We start from the raw sequence: 19,740 nt of genomic DNA, 5'->3' as shown, positions 1-19,740 counted from the left end.
CTGGACGAGGCTGTGGGCCTGGGTCAGCTGCAGCCCCTGGCAGTGCCCACGGCGTGTCAGGAGCAGTGCCCACCCTGGGCAGTGGCACAGCCCACAGCGGGCAGCACAGCCCATGCCGGGCAGCAGCAGTGCCACCCACAACTCCACGGTGACAGCAGGAGCGCAGAGGGGACTGACCACAGAAAGCAGACAGCCATGGCCCCAAAGGCACTGCCAGGCCACAGGCAGCAGATTCCCAGTGTGGGTGGAACCAGGTCAGGCTGCCCTGCTGCCTCAGGAGGGCTCCCGGCTGTCCACAGCCGCCAGAGGTGCTGGAGCTCGCTCAGGGGCGCTGGAGCTCCCTAGAGGTGATGGAGCTCACTCAGAAGTGATGGAGCTCACTCGGGGGCATGATGGAGCTGGCTTAGGGGTGCTGGAGCTCGCTCAGGGGCGATGGAGCTCCCTGGAGGTGCTGGAGCTCACCCAGGGGCACTGGAGCTCGCAGCCGCCCTCGGACCGGGCTGGTGCAGCCGCGTGTGCCAGGCAAGGTTTCCCCAGCTGCCGCTCCAGCTTGTCAAGTTTTACCTCCCAAGCTGGGGCAAGGCAGAGCCACACACAGCTCCAGGTAACCCCCAAGTGCTGAACCGGTGATTTGTGAAGAATTTTGGCTTCAGAACATGCTGAGCTCCCTGAGGGACTGCAAATTGCTTGTTAGTGCAGGTTTGCAGGATGGGAGCAGCCTCCCTGCTCCCACCCAGTCTTCCCGGGAGCAGTTCCATCATGCTCCCAGCAGCCTGTAAATGTTTATCCTTTCACTCTGTGTTCCATTGCTTAGGCTCATCCCCAGCATGGGACAACACCAGTGGATCCATGACAGCTGCAGCAGGCCAAGAGACCAACCACAAAGTCAGCTTCCCATTTGCGTTGTAAGGGGAGAGAGTGGGGATCAGGGTATGGTGTGAGGCACTACCAATTATCCCAGGGTAGCTAATTATAAAGGACGCAAATTGGCAGAAATAAAGCCACATGGTCAATAATAGTATTTTTTTAAAGCTGGAAATTTTAGCCCATTATCTTTCCAGCTGAAAAGCTTTAATTGAAAATGGCTAATCTTCCAGTGGGTTCAGGAAGGGTTTACAAGCTAATTGCTCTCTTTTCTTTAGGATTAACACTTTGTTCTGTGAATAGGGGTGGAGGGCAGCAGATGTGCAGCCTTTACTCTCTTTAATCCAAATACCCCACTGCCACAGATGCTCCCAATGCTGTGTGGTGGCATAATGGAACCTCTTTCGTGCACATAAAGTGCTTGTTCTGAAATGAAATTACAGCTATCTATTAGGAAGGGAACAATAAATTTCCTTCACCACACATCCCCATCACGAAAGACATGGCATTGGGCTGTAAAAATCCCTGATGGAAGTAAATCTTGCAGGAGAGAGAGCAGCTAACAGATGAATTTACCATGTTCCTTTTGTAACTGGTAGTCAGTGTCATCTGGACACGGGCAGAAAAGTCATTATGCCACAAAACTCAGAACATGATCCCACAAACCTCAAGGTGGCTGGGACCTGGCTGCTAAGCTCTAGGCTGGAAGGAGATTTAAAGGAGCCAGCTGGGAGAACAACTGCCCTCCATTTAAAAAGGGAGAAATTAATTCTGCTAACCACAGTGACAGCTATGACCTATTGCTCTCAGAGACTGCCCCAAAAAGCTAGCTGGGAATCTTGACTACCTGGACTAGATGGGATTTGTATTACATGAGAAAGAGGGGTTGGCTTGATCCTGGGAGAAATGTACTTAAAGGAGAGGAGGATCCCTAATAGCAAAGGCAGAGTGAAGCCTATATCTCAGAAAGAGGGGAAGGGGAGGAAAGGTACATTCAAAGACATCTTAAATGAACAAAATGAGGTCATGGCCATTCAGCTCTTGCTGCTGCAGGGCAAGGAAGACCAAGTCCTTCTTCACCTGAAATCTGCACTCCTGCTGCTCAGAAAACCAGGTTTTTTTCTGCCTTACTTACTTAGTAAGGCACCTCCTTGCAGGATCCTGATTACCAGTCCCAAAGGGTAACACCTGTTAGCAAAGCAGGAGTAACAGTGTGCCAGCCCATCCCGCCCAGACTGGAGATCACAAAAGCAGTAGAGCACTTGGCCCAGAAGGTAAGGGGAGGAGGAGGAAGCATTTAATGTTGGAATCAACAAGTCAGGCTAATGACTTAATGTCTCAGCAGTGCTGTTCAGGAAGGCTGAAGGCATCTAGCCCCATCTGTATGCGCTGTCTAACAGCAACTTCAGGGCTTCCCCTGTAATGGCCAAGGAGAAGGACATGTTTGCCTAGAGAACAGGTCATCTCAAGTCCTTTGAATCAATTTCCTAACTTGAGCAATCTGTAAACTAGAGAGAAGATTCATCTCTTTTGACAGAACAGCAAATACAGCTCAGTAACTGCTTCCCCTATTCCTCCTCTCCCTGAAACCTAGAATTTTCTGCTGAATCACTATCAAAAAGAACATACTCAAACCCAGGAAGGAAGCAGTGCAAATACTACCCATACAAGAGTGTCTCAGTCAAACCCATGGAAGCAGAAGACACAAGAGTCTAGGGAATGGGTACCATACTCAGAAATTTCAAATGCTCAGCTAGTTTTTAAAAACTGAATTTGTGTGAAGTACAGCTCAATATTGCCTTTTCAAAGCCTTCCTGGAACAGTCACGATGTTGCTATCCTAATTCAAGCCTTTCATTAGCTGGTGAATTGGAATATTTAGTGTTCAAATGAAGATGAATTGTTGCCAGTCACAGCATCATCCTGCATTCAGCAGTGATCTCGATCTTGCAAAGTATTTCCTCAACTAAGGGAGAAAATCCTCAGAGCAAGCAGATGACAGACATATCATGAGCATATAACCATATTAAAATCTAGTTGGATGCTGAGATACTAAAGGCTTGGGTTAGAAGGAAATACTTTCAAAACTCTCTTAACCCAGTGACCCAGTTTATGGGAAAGAAGCTTTATCATTTTTACCTTTAGATTACACATGAGAAGAGGCAGCAAATGCACACTCTCTGCTACCCCAGCAACTGTTCACATGCTGAAATGTGGTAGTTACTTGTGCAAGAAGGCATTAAAAGTTAGAGATTTGTTCATTACTGCTTTCCTGGGTGTTGTTTCTGGTACTCAGAGGCACAAAAATCCTGCAGAAGCTGACTCCCTAGAGCTAGACCTCCTACTCCAAGAGTACATTTCTGTGCAAGAGCCACTGGGAACAATACTGAAAACCTTATTACTCCACAAAGATAAACACACAGAATCCAAGCCAGAATCAACACTGGATAAATTATGACCAAGAAAACCAAGTTTTAAAGCTGAATATTTAGCAAACAGATGCTTTGACTGTCCTCTTCTTTTCAAAGGAAAACAAAAGAGAACAGAGAAAATTATTTTCTGAAAGCAGTAAGAAGCACTGTGAAGACCTAGTTTTGTAGTTTTGTGATCACCCACCTTCACATTATCTGACATCCCTGACATGCAGATCCAGACCTACTGCAGAACTGAACTAGCATTACAGAAGAGCTTCTTTTTTGGTAAAAGAAATACTCTGTCCAATTATTTACAGAGTGATCACCTAAGCATATTTATTCTCCAAAATATACTGTACTGTAAACCCCATTTACTCAACTATTAATTCATTTCTGAGAAGCAACACAAGGCTTAGTAGGATGTGGAGATTTGAGTGAAAATTATGGGATTGCTTTCCTTATAGCTGAGAATTGATGCACATACGTCAGGGGAGAGACAACAGGATCAAACAGGTCTTGATCAAAACAATCAGACAGAGCAGTGAAGCCTACAGAGGCTCTGAACCAACAAGCAACACCTGAAGGGCAGGTCACAAAGGGGACATTAAAGCTTCCTTGCAAGATTTCAGGTGCACCCCTGCAGTAACCACACACTCCTGGAGACCACTGCATGTAGATGGTGCCCAGGGATGGCTGACTAACAATTACTTACATTTTATGTGGTGTTCCAAAGTAATTAAAAACTGTATTCCTTTAGAAATAGCATTGCCTCAAACCAGGATGTTTTTTGGGCAGCAGTCTCACCATTACAAAGGATATTTGTGATCTGAATTGCAGCTACATTAAATACATTATTAAATATACAAAGCATCATGCAGCTGTAGTTATCCCCAGAATGACTCACTCCTGGTGTACAGTGATTTAGCCAGAGGAGAAGGGTATTGGAGGAGGAAGGTGCAAATGTTCTTCACAGGTCATTACTGTAGCTACCACATCAATCCTCTCTGCAAGCCACTCTCTCCTTTGCCTTCTTCATGGAATCACTTGGGTTAGAAGGAACCTCTCTGGAAGCACTGCCATGAAGGAACTCCACAAATAAAAACACTCTCCTTACTTGGGAAGCTTCCAACAACATAAATATTTACCCTGGTACCACATGGGTGAGGGAAGGTGGGTGTACCTGCTGTCCCCTGTGGAAAGGGACATTCCTGCAGCACCCACACCTGCTCATCCTGCCCGGGGCTGGGAGCCGTGGCCTCGTGGCCGGGATTCTCCTCTCTGCAGAGAGCAGCCCAAGTGCACCAGCCTCCCTCCCTCCCTGTAAGAAGGAATTTGGCAGGATTTGACGGTCGAGCATAATTCCAGATGAAACACGCCAGATTGAAGGATTTCTGCATAATTAGGGATATAATACTGGATTTAAGAATCTCCCAAATACCCACAGTTAACAGAGGGCAGCGTGCTCAGTGGAAACCCATCTCCTGTCACCAGGGAATAAAGCTGGCACTAAGTGGATGCAGATCTTCACTTTCTTTAATACCTCAGCAGCTAAAAAAGGCCTTTCCAGAATGGGCCTAAGCCCTCAGGAAATCTCCAGGACTGGATGCCCCCAGCTTAGAGGCATCCAGTGTTCCCAAAACAGCAAAGTGGCTGTGCTGGCACCTAGGCTTTGGGAAAGTTTCTATAGCAACAGGACACAAAGAAAATTTAGGTGTTTACATGGCACAGCTGATTTATGCCATCACAGCTGTTTTTAAGTCATTGAGGCTGAGGAAAAAGCCTGAAAAAGTAAGATGCATTTCCCTATCAGAGGAGTTTTTCCCTTTATTTCATCCCTCCAACAGTTTTTAAGTCTCAGATCTTGTGTTGATGGGTCACTTTTCTGTTACCTCTTCCAAGGCCCATCCCTGGTTAGATGCTTTCTTTATACTCCAGCTGTTGAAAGGCCATAGAATCCCAAATTTTCCAGCTTTCAGAAAGATCTAGTACAGACAGCACTGCAAGATACACTCTTCTCAAAGCAGCAGGTGCAAATATATTGGTTGGTTACTGGGCAGTGTCATTTCATTTGGAGAAGAACAGGACAGCTACACATGCACATTTCCTAAGTACACATCCAGATTTTTTGCAAAGCTGCCAGGCAGCAGTGGACAGCACCATCATCAGCTCTTCCTCTGTGGGCCACTGTGGTACATGGGGAGCTGCAGGGTGGGCAAACCTCTGCACTGAGGCCAGGAACACACTGAATAGCAGCTCTGTGCCATGAGGTCACAGATTTAAGGCTGGTGAGGGCCTTCCTGTGTGTTTTCTCACCAGCCCACAGACACCTCCCTGCAATGAGCTCATCCTCACACCACTGCAGAGGACACAGCTGCCGTGCCTAGCAGAAACCCCAGGACAGAAGTGTCACCTCAACAGGCTGATCTCAATGCTCAGAATAAATGCAAAACCTTCCTGCTACTCCAGTCCCACACTGCAGCAGCCACTCCTAGCACGTTATTGCTCCCTCTGCCCCTGGACTGCAGCCTCTGCTTTTCCAGAGGGAGGAGTGCACAGGAGTGTGCTGCCCTCACACAACATACCACCACTATGGAAACCCTGTCTGGGGTGAAATCTGAGGCTCTGCTGTCACTGATGTTAGCAGCCCTGCAGGTTTCTGCCCCAGCACATTGCCTGTCCCCTGTCCCTGGGGTGACAGAGCAGATTTATGGGCTCAGAAATGCGATGTTCATCTGTGTCATGAGATGGAGAAAATGGCAGCTGCAAAGTTCAGTGTGCTATTAGGATAGCTGTGGCTTTTCCCAAGACAATATTGCTGCCCAGCTGCTGTCACAGCTTCTCTTCCCTATGCTTTTACCTTCCTTGGACTTCTACAAGTTTGGAGTTTCACTCCAGTTCTGAACTAGCAAAAGTTTCAAAGCAATTTAGAGTGACCATTCAGTGTTTTCTCTCACCTTTCTTACAGGTGAAGAGCTCCTGAAGGACAGTGCCACAAAACCTTCTTCCCATTGCAACCTCACACCCCCTCCCTTAAAACACTTGCTGGAAGGCAGTTAAAACTTAAAAAAAAATTAAATGGTGAAAAGGACAGGCAAGGAAGGGGAAGCATGGGGATTGAGCAGACAGCAGATTAATAGCCTGGCATTTATGGCAGTTTAATAGTAGAGCTGTCACAATAGGAGAGATTTACTAATTGCAGAGTCATTTGCCATGGATTCCCATCAAGCTGCCATTTAAATCGCTGTGCAGTTTTTAAGATGGTTTTTGAAACTGAGGAAGAGGGGAGAAGAGAAAACATCCACAGTCTTTGTGAAGCCAAATTTAGGGAAGTACTGTGTTTTCACAGAGATGACCAAGTCAATAAGGAAGCGAGAAAGAAACCAGCAGTGCTATGAGCCCAAAGGATCTGGGGAGGAAGGGGACAGGTATTTGTTCTGAGCCCTGCCACGCAATAAGCAGGTCTTACATCTGGGGATAGGGCTCTGACCTCAAACTAAGCACTGGAGAGTTTTACATAGGTTTAACCAGTGACCTACTAATACCTCCAACATCTTCCCAGCTATAACTCCAACATGTCTTTTTTCAGAATTAGTCAGCACTGGCTTTAGGGACAAAAGAAGAGTAGTAATCTCTTGGGTCTGTCAGCAAGGAGGATCAAGTTGGTCCTTCTCCTACTGACTTCAAAGTGAGCAGTAAGCTCCTAATTCGTACGTTCTCATCACACAGAGCCTCAACTGGAGGCATGCACAGCTATTTTTGTCAGGGCAACCTGGTGACAGCATGCTGCAGTGCTCCACATGCCACCTCCACAACTTGGCTCTTCTCCATTGGGTCCCTGAGGCCACCAGTGCCAGGCCAGGGAGTGATTCACAGAGCTGTGAGTACCACTAGACTCACAACACCATGTTTGTAGGAAAATTAATTAAACAGGTTGAGAAATTTTTCCAACTAAATCCAGAAACAACAGTTGTTACCTGGTGAAAATACCTCATTCCAGTCAAACCTGATGTTCTTCAGCCTTGACCAGGAAGTTTCCAGCACAGCCTGCTGAGAATTAAAACCAACCCAAGTGCAAGCAAGAGACCTGATGAATAAGGGAACCACAGAATGGAAGATGGTTCTCAATCAGGAAATAGAGCCTGGAGCTTTATATACTAGAAGGGCACCCTTACCTTTCGGGAAAGGAAAAACTTTCTCAGCACCATCAGGAGCAGTTCTGCATCCAGCAGTCCTTTGCCCCACACTCCCACCCTTCCCAGCATCACTCTCTGGACTCATTTCCCCCAGAATAAAAGGTGGCAGCTGTCCTTTGCACCTTAGTCCTTTCACCTGCAGAGGCACAGGACATTACCACATCACCAAGATGCCAAGAAAACTTCAGGCCACTCAGATGGGGCTCACTTGGTGCCACAGGAAAGGTGGGGGAGAAGCTTTTTGGGGGCCCAGGGCAGCAATGCCATCCCATCCCATCTCAACCAGCAGCACAAGGGAGGCCGTGCCTTCTCTGTCATACCTGTTCTCATAGCTCAGCTGAGAGGCTACAGAAAAAGGCTGTTTTATTCCTCTTTTCCTTTAGGGAAATAGAGCACTCTTAGAAGTTCAGCCAGGACTTTGCAGATCATCAACAATTAGCAGCCTACAATGGTGCATGGTTGAGGCTTTTGTGGCATTTCAGTTCTGCTGTCCTTTAATAACCACCCATGACTCAGGCTTTCCTCCCACATGCCGTGGCCCAGCACTCCTGATCTTCTTCATCCATTTGGATCCACTGGTACAGAAGATAAAAATGTGTTAAACAAGACTGCTTTGCCATTGCACCTGCAACTAATCTGACACCCCAAGAGCATGATTGGATCAGGTATTACATTTTGTCCTGGTCTCCAGGCTGTTGTCCAAATACATTTGCAAAAAGGATACTGTATTAAGGCAGCATAGAGCTCTTCCTATACTTTCTCTGAGGACAGGACAAGGCAGCACCAGCCCCCATCCAACCCCAGCATACAACCCTTGCTACAGCTGTTTCTAAATGGTCTTGGCCTACCAGGAACACATTTAGACACGGATGAGAAGTGTTACAAGGAGTTTTCTTCTCAGAGGCACAATCAATTCCCATTTTACATTTAGCAGAGATAAGATGGCTGAAGCATAATTGATTTTATTTTATGAGATGCTATACAATGAGGATCCTTAAAGAGAATTCAGTTATAATGAACATACAGTACAAGATGAGTCTTCACTGAGGCAAATGTCATTGCCTAGGGACAAGTTCAGATCTAAGTAACATCAGATTCATTACTCTGCATCTTAGATGAGGCTCTTCAGTCATGTTAAGTCAAACGTACCAACATTTACGTTCCACATGCATTCCCTTCAAGATGAGGACAATGTTTACCACCAGCTTCCTTGCTAAATCAATGTCTCCCACTGTGCCTGTTTCACTTGGGAAAGTCCTTTTCCTTCTGTGTTTTCCTGTCAACTCATCTGTGGTACTTGGGAAATCTCTCCTCAGGCTTTGCAGTGACATTTGGATCAATGGGAGAAGTCAGGGCCACTTCTCTTTGTTTCTGCACAGCACCCTGAAGAGCCAGCCCAGTGCTCAGGTTTTGGGATCCCTCTCACACTGCTCCAGTTTGGAGGCCACCGCTGCCAGCCCCACCACTGTGCCTCCTATATCACCATAGACACCCACCTGCTCTAGAGGGGAGCTTTTCTTGTTCAGGCAGGTGCACCCCATCACCCTTGGCCCCAGGATTTGGCTCCGCTCCAGGAGCTATGGGGACACATCCTCCCGCCCCCACTAGTCCAGCCCACCCCAAGCACTCTTTGTCTGCCCCCAGACACCACCTCTCTATGCACTACATGCCCAAGGAGTTAAGTCACCCAGCCAGCAAGCTGGAGAGCAAACACAATCAACCACTGACAGAAGCCTTTCTTTTTCCCACTGTGAAAATGATGGGCTCAGGTAGGGACAAAAGAGGATTAAAGAAGTGTTTGAACAAAATAAGTGAGTGGTGGGGATGCAAATTTGGGAAGTCCCATTGGAAGCAACTTCCAGGACTGATGAGGCAAAAATTAAGAAGGAAAGAAGAAAAATATAGAAAATTTCTAAGTGAAATCACACACAAAAACTGAGAGGTTTTTGCAGTGTACTGTTTCTTTATTGTTAGTTTTAGTTTTCTGTCCCTATTCTCTCCCCAACCCTTCTTCCAAGCCTGAGCTTCAAACTTACTTTCCTTGTGCATGGAGCAGGGGAATGAGGGAAGCAAAAAGAGGAGGCTGCTCTGGAGTCTGTAGAGCCTAAGATGCTCCAGCAACACTCTACTGAGTTCAGCCATCACTTATTAATACAAGCTGTGTCTGATCAGAAACTGAGTAATTAGAACAGCCTGGAAGGTTAATGGCATGCACCACCTACCATCATCTCATTAGAGGAGAATCTGTAATCCAGACACCACTATTGCACCTGCTTAGTGCAGACTCAGAGAGGGAGAGATGGCAGAGCTGACTCTGAACCCTGACAAAGCTGCACATGGGAGCTGCTCCCCAGTCACAGAAGAGATTGCCGGCATGGTTTAGGTGATGGCATGACTCTGCCTTCAGTTTTACAACTCCATTTTTTCTTTCCAGGAAAAAATTGGAGGAGAGGACCAAAAATGCTACACTATTCCCATACCCCAGGAGAAATTCCTGAGAATGTAGAGTTGTTCATTCATCATAACTTTACTGCTGGACTTCATGGCACCAATGAAACTCAGGAAACTCGAGTGAAGATTGTGTGGAGTCTTACCTAAAAACTGCACAGCTCACAGTTGTAGTGATTGCGACACTCCAAATTGTTCAGTAGAGTTGTGCCATGGATTTCTATTTTGACGCAAACCAGCCTAAATAACACCCATTAAAGATTTCCTCCTCATAACTCCTTATTCAGAACGTCAAGCACAGCACAAAGCAAAAACCCTCCCCAGTGCAGCAAGTACCTGTGCAGTAAGTACACTACAGTTCAGCTACATTTCAGAAGGATAACACTGCTTCCAAACCAGTGCCAGCCTAAGTTAGTCCACTGCTGCAATGAAGAACTGAGAAACCTGTGTTTCCTTGGCAGGGAGACTAAAAGAGCCAAGAGGAAAAGCTGTTGACAAGGAAATGGTTTTGGATTGCACCTTGCAGCTGGGAGAAAAGTGTGAGGAAAGCTGAAGTAAAGCAATCCAGCCTTGCCAGTAATTTCTCTGCCATGAAGCTCCAAAAATCCTCCAAGTTTAAAGAAAAATTTAAAATCCCTTGAGGAAGAGAAGTTCCCAAGCTACAGAAGGGCAAAGGCAGAATGACTCAGCCACTCATCTCCCAAGGCCAAGATGTTTCTGCTGTGCTTCAGCTGCCTTTTAGAACTTTGATCTAATTGGACTCTCTCTGTGGGAAGCAGGGACTACCTTGCATCACAGTGCTGCACAGCCCTGGAGATCTGGCTGACCGTACCTTTGCCTGTGACAGGGTGAAAACCAGCTGAAGTGAGCAGCACTCTTTCCTTTGTCCTGGGGACAGTCTACAAATCCCCTCATCCCGAGGCTGAGGGGAGCAGACAGCTTGGGTGGCATCTCTTACCTCCACAGACCCTTCTTAAGAAGCACTTGGGAGCCTGGATGCCAATCCATGTGACAGAGAGCTGTAGTCATGGACTGAGAGTGATGGCAATGCAGGTGGGGAAGGATGACCTGTGGGTTTTCTTCAGATAGACAACATGCTCAGAGACATGACAGAGTCTTGGGCTATTTCAAATTTTCAGTTTCAAATTACTTCATGGCTTTGATGAACTTGCTTCAGCATGCAGGTTGTGTTTGCAGCCCAGATACTCAGCACAGACTTTGTCTCCAGTCTAGGATCAGGGACCTCAGTGTCTTCTGTGTGGGCACTCATGTTTTAGATCTGCTCTCGATGAGATGAAGTTAGAACAAAAGTCTCTCCCTTCCCAGAATACTCTACAGGGAGCCAGAGCAGCTCAGAGGGAGACAAGAGGCTCAATCTCAGCAAGAAGGACTTCCAAAAAGTACCTGCACTGTGTTACACTTCAGTCTCTAGGCAGGATCCCAGAGGGAGTGGCTGAACTTACCCAAGCCATTATTTTCTACTGGAACTGAAAGAGATGCTACAAGATTTTCTCCTCCCATCATTCTAAATCTAGAACTTCTTTAAAGGCCTTAAACTCTGCATTTCTGCATTACCTGAAAGTGCAAAGAGCAACCACCAACAGGTGACCAGGAGGCAGTCACCCACCATGATCATTCCAGCTCCTTCCAGGCAATGTCACAAAAGATAGGCTCAAAATGTATTATTGGCCTGCTAAGTGCCTGTACAGAAAATGTGTTCATTAGCAATGGCACCTCTACTATTTTAACTGCAAACAGTACCTGTGATCTTCATTTATGCTATTTGCAGAGTTCAGAGCAGGCAATGCTACTGAAGCTGCCTCCATGCATTATTACCAGCACTGCTCGAGCCACAGTGCAGCTGCTAATTAGCAATCAATTTATGTTTTCAATTCTAACATCAATATTAATATGAAGCTTTTATTAACGTCATAGAGAGACCACCCACAAGTGTAGCACAGGTACTGCTGACCTTCCAAAGCAAGAGTCACAAGAGATATTCCTGTCCCATCTATATATTCCCCAGGTGACACTGAAGGGCACATTCAGAGGGATGGAGTCACATTTGTGCTGACAGCCCGAGCTGCTCAGGCTGCCCCCGGTGCCAAGGGCAAGGCCAGCCCCGCTGTCCCTGCTGGGCCATGAGCTGGAGCAGCTCTCGAGCCATGAGCCAGCTCTGCCCTCTTGCGATCACAGCCAGGCTGCCAAGCTCTCCCCGCCCCAACATCAGCGGGGAGAGGGCACTTCTCCAGAAAATCACCTCATTCGGGCACACACGTTAAATTTATCATTTTTTATCGATTTTTCCAAGAGACAGAAGCTGCTAGATGATGGTAGGATTTATCAGAGTCCTCAGCAGAGCAGGAGGCACGGAGGGCAATTCCTGCTCCTCTGTGGGAACATCCCAGACCTCAGGTGTGCTCTGCACTTTGTCAGAGGGATTTAGCCCCGTGTTTGGCAGTGCCCAATGCTCTGCCTCTGCCTGCAGCACTGCAGACACAGGGCTGCCTGTGAGAGCATGCTGGACATGCACACAAGCCTCTAAAACTCTGGGTATGTATACAGGCTCTTCAGCTCCACTAATCCCTAAAAAAGGCTGGAAAAACCAGTCCCTACCATCATGTCCTCATCCTTCCTTACCGCCCACCAAAACCAAGCCAGCTCCACAATGTATTCCTGCATGTTCCATCCCAAGGCAGGGGCTGGCTGGAAAATAAAGACAGAAAAGCAATTCATCTCATCACCTGTAAAATCTCCTTTTCTCTTCCAAAAAAGAAGCATCAGTCGTTTCAGAGGCTGAGCCTAAGGCTGCAAGGAAGAGCAGTGCTGTGCTCCAGCCTCGCCTGCAATGCGTGGAGCTCCACGAGAGAGCAGCATGTCCCTGCACTTGGACTCACAGCTCCTTTTAAAATGGCTAACAGCGAGCTGCAGGAGGACAACGGGGACAGAAAGGGATGCAGGTTAATATTTTTGCTCTTACACGCACGTATATACAGGGTCCCTTTTCTTCCTGTAAGAAAGAAGGTGCTGCTGCAATGCACAGTTGATTTATTTTCTTGCTTTGTTGCCTGTATAAGCCAACCTACCATAGTAAATAACTACTAGACAGTTGAAAAATACATTATTAAAAATGCCTAAACAACAAAAACAAAGACCACCCCAAAACACCAGATTTCAGGAGGAATTAGGCTTCAGAACAGATTTCAACCCTTTTACACCAGGCTTTTTGGGATTCTGAAGCCAGGAGGGCCGGACTTGGCCATCATAGTAACTTGCTGATAATACAGTCAAGTGCATGAGAAGCACAGGATACCATTTATCTTCTCCTTTCCCAGCATTTTGACAGAAATTAGATCCTCTTTTGACATTTGCCTTTGCTGCTCACCTCATGTAAACTTAGCAAGACATAAAATTTATGTGCTTACTTGAATTAAGTCTCACAAAGAGTAAAGAAAGAAAAAAAAAAATTATATATGTCAGCCCCTAAAGCCAGGAGTTTTTGAAGGCACAGAGCAGCCAACTAGAAGGTGATGGGGAGTGGGTTAAGACAGCTCACACGAGCTTTTTGCACTATGGTATTGATAATGTAAGGAGTAAGATTACACACTGTTATTTTCACTGAGTTATGCACCCAGGACAGCTCAGTCAGATCCCTAAGAGGTCAGCACCTGTTCATTTTGTGGTCATGGACATACAAAAGGCCCTCATGCAGCCACAGCAGCAAAGCTCTACAGACTTCAGTAGGAAACAGTGGAGGGGGAACTGCACTGTGCCACAGAGGGAGAGAGAATAACACTGCACAAAGCAGGAGCAGCACAGGTTATTTATTGTCAAGACAATACTATCAAGAATATTTACTTGGGATATGTTGGAAAATGAACAGTTGTCCTTTATAAGAGACCTTTCAGCTCTGGTTGAGCACGAAAGTGGAATATAGCAGAAAGCTGCAATGTGTCTGCCTGGGAGCTTGGGGATAACACACTAAATCCCCACCAACAGTTCTGCACCAGCAAAGGGATGTGGGAGAAACTGGTAATACATTTAAGTGCTACCAAAATATTTATACACATATATATATATTCCTACATATGTCTCTCCACAGAAGCTTGTTACATATGTCCCTGTCACATTATGTCACCACTGCATGTCAGACAAAATGACAAGGAAGGATTTGAGCAAGGGTTTGAAAGTTCTGTCAGGGATGAGGATAATGAGGGATGCCCTCATGAGTGCTATAAGGGAAAAGAAAGGAAATAGCAATACCTCAAGGAAAAAGGGAAGAAAACCCCTATCAGCACTTGCCCTTCACAATGTTGTTTCAGAAAGTGAGAAAAAAGGAAATCACCTGCTACAGGAATTACACTTTGGAGCAGAAAATTATTTCCAGCTAGGATGTTTCCCAGGGCTAACTTGTAGAAAAACCACTGTAAGGCTGCACAGTCCCACACTGTTGGGGCTTGGCCCAGAGTCCTGCTAGGGGTGGCCATAGAGAAGTGTGGGTATTCTCTGAGAAGAGCATTTTGGTCATTGCTCAAATACCCTTTGTCAGCTCCTGTGCTCTGATGGCTAACACACAGATGTTTACTTTGCTTGGTTGGTTTTTTTTGTGATATTCACTAATCACAGCCAGTTGTGTAAGGGCTCCCCCCTACATTTTCCCCCTCCCAGATATACCAGGCATAGATGGAGCAAGAACTCAGAGTGACAGATGATGACTTGCTGGCTGCCCCAGCCCCTAAAGATACACACACACACTGAGCAGAGCTGCTCCATGAATTAGCACTGAATATCAGATCTGTCAAACTCAATGAATGCTGATTGATATAACCTTTTAATTAATGGAATTTTTTTCAGGAAGATAAAGGAAAATTATAACACTGCCCAAACTACTGCAATGGTTGATGTGGACTGGGGGATCAGCTTCCCCTGTCCCCTCACTCCCAAAGCCTTTCATCTACATTTTCTGATTTCAACCACAGGAGTTTAAAAAATCCAGTAAATCCAACTGTGCCATCTCATTCCATCAAAACTTCTCTCCCACAGCAACCAATTGAAAGGCTGGTTGATGCTTACAGAAGAATCTTACAGATCAAAACACACCAAGCCTACTGTCCAAAAGGCTTGTCTGTATTGCTCCTGAGTAGCTCCAAGCCCAGCACAGGTCAACAACAGATGAAAGGCAGGCATTTAGCAAGCACCAGACTGCTACAAGACTGCAGTCCCCAGCTTCTTACCCAGCCCTGTACTTGCAGCTGCCCTGCTCCAAGCCTCCTTACTTGCATCCCAGAGATCTGGATGTCAGCAGGTCAAGAGCAACAGTGCTTTCTCCGGTTGGGACTCACCCATGTTGGACATCCTATATCTTTCCTCCTATGACACACAAGCTCGGCTAGTTCCACATCATTAGGGCTCTAATTTTTAATTTATTATTATTATTAATAATAAAAATAATAAAAAAGAGTGGTTAACATTCCCAGGATTCCTGTTCATCACCCTGCAGCCACTGAACACACACACACACCACCACCAGCTCCCAGCACTGAGCAGACAAGTTGCTCTTGGTAGCAATGTCATTTCCCTTCCTGGGGGACAGAAATGAAAACCACAGCAGTGCAATAGCTTAACCCCAGTCAGTCCAGAGCCAGCAGAGACATCATGATCACAGCATCTTACAGGATTTTTGTTTCCCTGCTAACAACAGCCTAATGGAAAATTCCAGTAATATTTAAGGATTCCCCTTACCTACATACTCTAACTCTGATATCAAAGTAGGAACAAGGGACACAAAAATCCATCAAGGAGTCCCTTTATGACTTGAAAAGGATAAGAACTGTAAGCAAATTCTGTTCCTGCAGAGGCCCACAATCAGAGACCTCAATGAGAGCCCCACACACACTGTGGCTGTGTGTAGGTGCTCCATGGAGGGATGTGTTTCCTTCATTAGGGAGATGACAGTCTCTCCCAGGTTTTGGTATTCTCCAGACCACATTCCTCTGGAGCATCCCTCTCCTGGATGGCAGGGAACGGGAGGTTTGCTATGAAACCACACAAAGGTACATTGATCTTCTACAAGAGTTATTTAGGAGGTGTTTGGGAAATCTAAGGTCCATAGGAAAGGGTAAGTTGTAATTAGCTGGATAACAGAAAGCAGTATGTAGTCATTAGCTAGATAACGGGCTCATACAGACAACTTGGGAACACAAAGCAAAGGATGAAGTTATAATTGAAGAAAATATAGGGAGAACAAAAAATTTTTTTGAATGTATCACTGCACTTTGGCCAGACGCCTCATGAATTTAAAAGACTCTTAATTCCTACAGATTTTCAAAGTAAAAAGTTGCTGTCTTTAGGGGGTCCAGATTTGGATGAAATGGGTTATTAAATGCAATTTCTATTGTATATCACTGCTCTGTATTTGGATTCTGTGGCTTCTTGAAGGTGAAGTGGTTTCTCAATAAGCAACATGCAAATGGCTCAGAAAACTACAAATAACCCTTCAGCTGAGGCTCAGCAATACAGTATGTGTTAGAACAGTGACCCAAGCCTCTGATCTCTTCGTCAATTCCAAACTTCTCAGATACAAGGAAATATCTCCCTATCCCTGTCCCTGCCTCCCACCCCAGAGGATGGGGATGACTGCAGTCCCTGCTGCAGCAGTGCTCTGTCCCCAGCCAATTCTTCTGTCAGAAAGAGGATGGGAACACGGAAAGTCTGCAAAATTTAAGTAAATAGTAAAACATCCAGATGAAAAGCTTATTCAGTACATTAAAACATAATTATGGCCAGTTAGGAAGTTAAAGCATATGAATCATAATTTTAGATCTCTAGAAAGCAGAGCAGTGGGTTTGGCTTTCAGCACAACACATGGCTGCTGTCCATAAGGAGGACAGCACAGACACCTTTATAGAAGGATAGAGGAGCATCCTAAGGTATTTGGCAGGGGCAAGTACTTCCAGTTATTTTTTTAAAACCTGCATCGTTTACGTCACCTAAAAATGCAATTCTTAAGGTTGTTTTCCTCAGCCTTAAGAACAGCGGGAATCAAAGACTTGAAAGAAAACAGAAAGAGCAACAGAAAACAGCCCACTGCCACAGCAGACTGCTCACCACTGCACTGACTCATACAGAGATGAGATACCAGGAGCAGTCTGCAACCCTAGTCAAGCAGAACACAAAGTCCTGGTGTTCCAGGAGAAAATAAAGCCAAATAAAATAATTACTTCTCAGGGATGACTCAAGTTCTCCCAACAAGCACCCACCTCACCAACCATTTGGTCGCTTCAGAAGAAGCCAGCGTGCCCCCATGCCCACAGCACACCACTATCTCCAAACTGCTCAGGTGTGCCCAAGGAGACAGCTTCCCACTCTGTTTTCCCACAAAGTCCCAGCTTCTGCAGCATGCTAAATTTTACTGTGCTGTTCCTTCAAAGCATCTAATCAAGACCATCTCATTTCTGATACCCTTAGTCACCAACAAATAAGGCTTAAACCCTCTGCTTTTAACAAGCAAGCCCCAGATCTGGTTACAGGAATAAGCCTCCAAAGGCAATCAGCTTTTTAATTAAAAGCCCATAACTGGGGAAGGGGACAGACATGCCATCTCTTTTTCCCCGTCCCATCCAAAACCCAGGAATGCAAAGGCAGTCAGGGAATCGTGGAAGTTGTGTTCAGTTATTGAAATATCAGCTGCAAGATCTGCAGACAAGCTTAATCACAGACCTCAGACATGCATCTCGCAACCCACCCTGAGATTTTAAACGAAACAAAACAAATGATGAAAGGTTAATTAAGCCACAAAACAAATGAAGAGTCCAGTTAGCAGTACAATTACCTCGGAGTGCCCTCCACCAGAGGAAGGTCTGCAAGAAGTGCATGCTCTTTTTCCTCAGTCCCGGAGGAGGTGGCAGCATGAGCAGGACCAGGGCTGTTCCACAGCTCGCTCACAACCACTCCAGCATCCCCAACCTCCCTCCAGCCCCAGCACCACCTCGGACCAGCCTGCGCAAAGTGCACCTGGTCTGCTCTGCTAATCACTGAGGGGGAGTCTGGGGCTTCTCTCTCTCATGCTCTCTCCCTCTCCAAATAAGCAATTAGCATGAATAATTACAGCTCTGATAATAATACCCAGCCACCTTTGAGCAAGAGGGAAACGACTGTAATTAACTCTTTCTCAGGGATCAGAGGAAGTTAAAATAGCACCAGCCTAATTATCTTCTTCTGGGACACCTCCTGGCTACTGGGAAGCTCTGGAATGTGTGGGAGGCAGCGGTCAGGCAGCATCCTTTTGGAAATCTTTCCATCCAACCCAATTTTACATGTCTGCTTCCCAAGTGATCATTAGATGTGCAAATGCAAATGGGAGGAAGAGAACCCACAGTTTGCCTACACTGTGCTAATCAGCAAGGGGCTGTCCATTCAGAGACTGCCTGCAGCGCTATCCCGTGATGAATCTTTGGCACTGAGGACTTTGGAGCAGTTCCCCTCCTGGGGGATACATTGTGGTAATGTGTGGCTCCTTCCATGCACAAAGCAGAGCCACACCAGCTCTCAGGAGAGCTGACCCCAGGCTGGAGAGGGCACCAATGGCCAGACAGGCTCCCACTATAAACTCAGCACAAAGGAACCCCCAGTCCAGGGTTTTCCATCTGCCCCATCCCCCAGCTCACAGAGCTAGGGGGAAAACACATAAATGATGCAGGTAAGGGCTCCAGGTCAGCTCAGGAGGGAAACTGGGCTGGGCATGTTTAAAATGTCTTTGCATAGAACTGGCTTTGCCCCCTTCCCAAAGCCTCTCCTGGCAGACAGGTGGGACAGGCACAAGTGCATGTCCTGCTCCCAGTTCCTGCCAAAACACCACCTGCACAACCCCTAAAGGAGTCCTGGTGAGTTCAGAGACCAAAACAATAAATGGTGGCCCTCTGCAGTAACCATCCCAAATTGCCCAAGGCTCTGAAAGGACGCATGGGTTAGATGGCTGCTGTAACATACCCTCTTCATGTTACTAAAAATGTGATAAATTAAGTTATTATACAATCCTGTCATGCTTTATTGCTATTGCAGTTTCTGGAGATGCTATTAGAGTGCTGCAGAAGAGCAGCTGCCCTCCAAACACTCCAGTCTCTTATGAAAAGAGCGCAGGTTTTGTTAACATCTCCTCTTGTACTCCATTGATCTGAAATATTTAGGAGTGGAAAAATTAACGTGTTTATGAACCCTTATCACTACCCTTAGAAAACTGCTGGAATATTTATGTCTCTGAGCATTTAAGCATTAATTTTCATATTATGAAGATTCCACATAATTGTTTTATTTATTAAGTCAAGGTGCTCAGGGCACTGCAGAACATAATCAAGCATTCTATAAAAGCAACGTAATATAAATAAAATCATTTCAGTTATTTAATAATTTTGTGAGACCTTACCAAGATGTTGCATGTAATATGCATTTTAACTTTCTTTACTTCATCTACCTTTTTACTCCAGAACTACCTTCTATTTTGCTAATTTCTTGAAAACTGAGAAAGTAAACATATTCCTATAGACTGCCTGAATCCCAGAAGTTATTATGTATATTAGTTTCCCTGTAACATGAATTGTTCCATAGACACTGAGTAAACTAAGCAGTGGAATGAATTGAAGCCTATATATTAAGACCCAGACCCTGAAGTGGTAATTATTAATAAATAACATTATCAATATGGCTCAATGGTTATGACACTGGGGTCTTAAAATGCTGTTTTGCTGTGGAAAAACTATACCTGATATACCCAGACTTGTAGTGTGACCCAAAGTAATTTGAAGAGCTGTTTAAGTTTGAAAAAGA

At 45.8% G+C, this 19,740-nt stretch overlaps 1 protein-coding gene across 10 annotated transcripts in view; it reads right to left on the bottom strand.

Moving 5' to 3' along the window:
* Window positions 1-19,740, bottom strand: part of GRIP2 (glutamate receptor interacting protein 2) — a 250,762-nt gene that overhangs the window by 87,781 nt on the left and 143,241 nt on the right. For 4 of the 10 annotated variants that reach the window (XR_010441862.1, XM_064724551.1, XM_064724558.1 and 1 more), the window contains exon 1: window positions 17,750-17,875. The exons of the other annotated variants lie outside the window; for them this stretch is intronic. Coding sequence is in view for 3 of the 4 variants with exons in the window: in XM_064724551.1 (XP_064580621.1) it covers window positions 17,750-17,828 (79 nt within the window). In the remaining variant the exon portion in view is untranslated. Of the gene's footprint in view, window positions 1-17,749; window positions 17,876-19,740 lie in introns of those variants that run through there. 10 annotated transcript variants of the gene reach the window in all.

This window comes from Zonotrichia leucophrys, chromosome 12 (genome assembly GCF_028769735.1).
Source record: "Zonotrichia leucophrys gambelii isolate GWCS_2022_RI chromosome 12, RI_Zleu_2.0, whole genome shotgun sequence".
In the NCBI taxonomy this organism is placed as follows: Eukaryota; Metazoa; Chordata; class Aves; order Passeriformes; family Passerellidae; genus Zonotrichia; species Zonotrichia leucophrys.
Note: the sequence above shows the minus strand (reverse complement) of the source record. Positions and strands in the feature narration are given on the sequence as shown.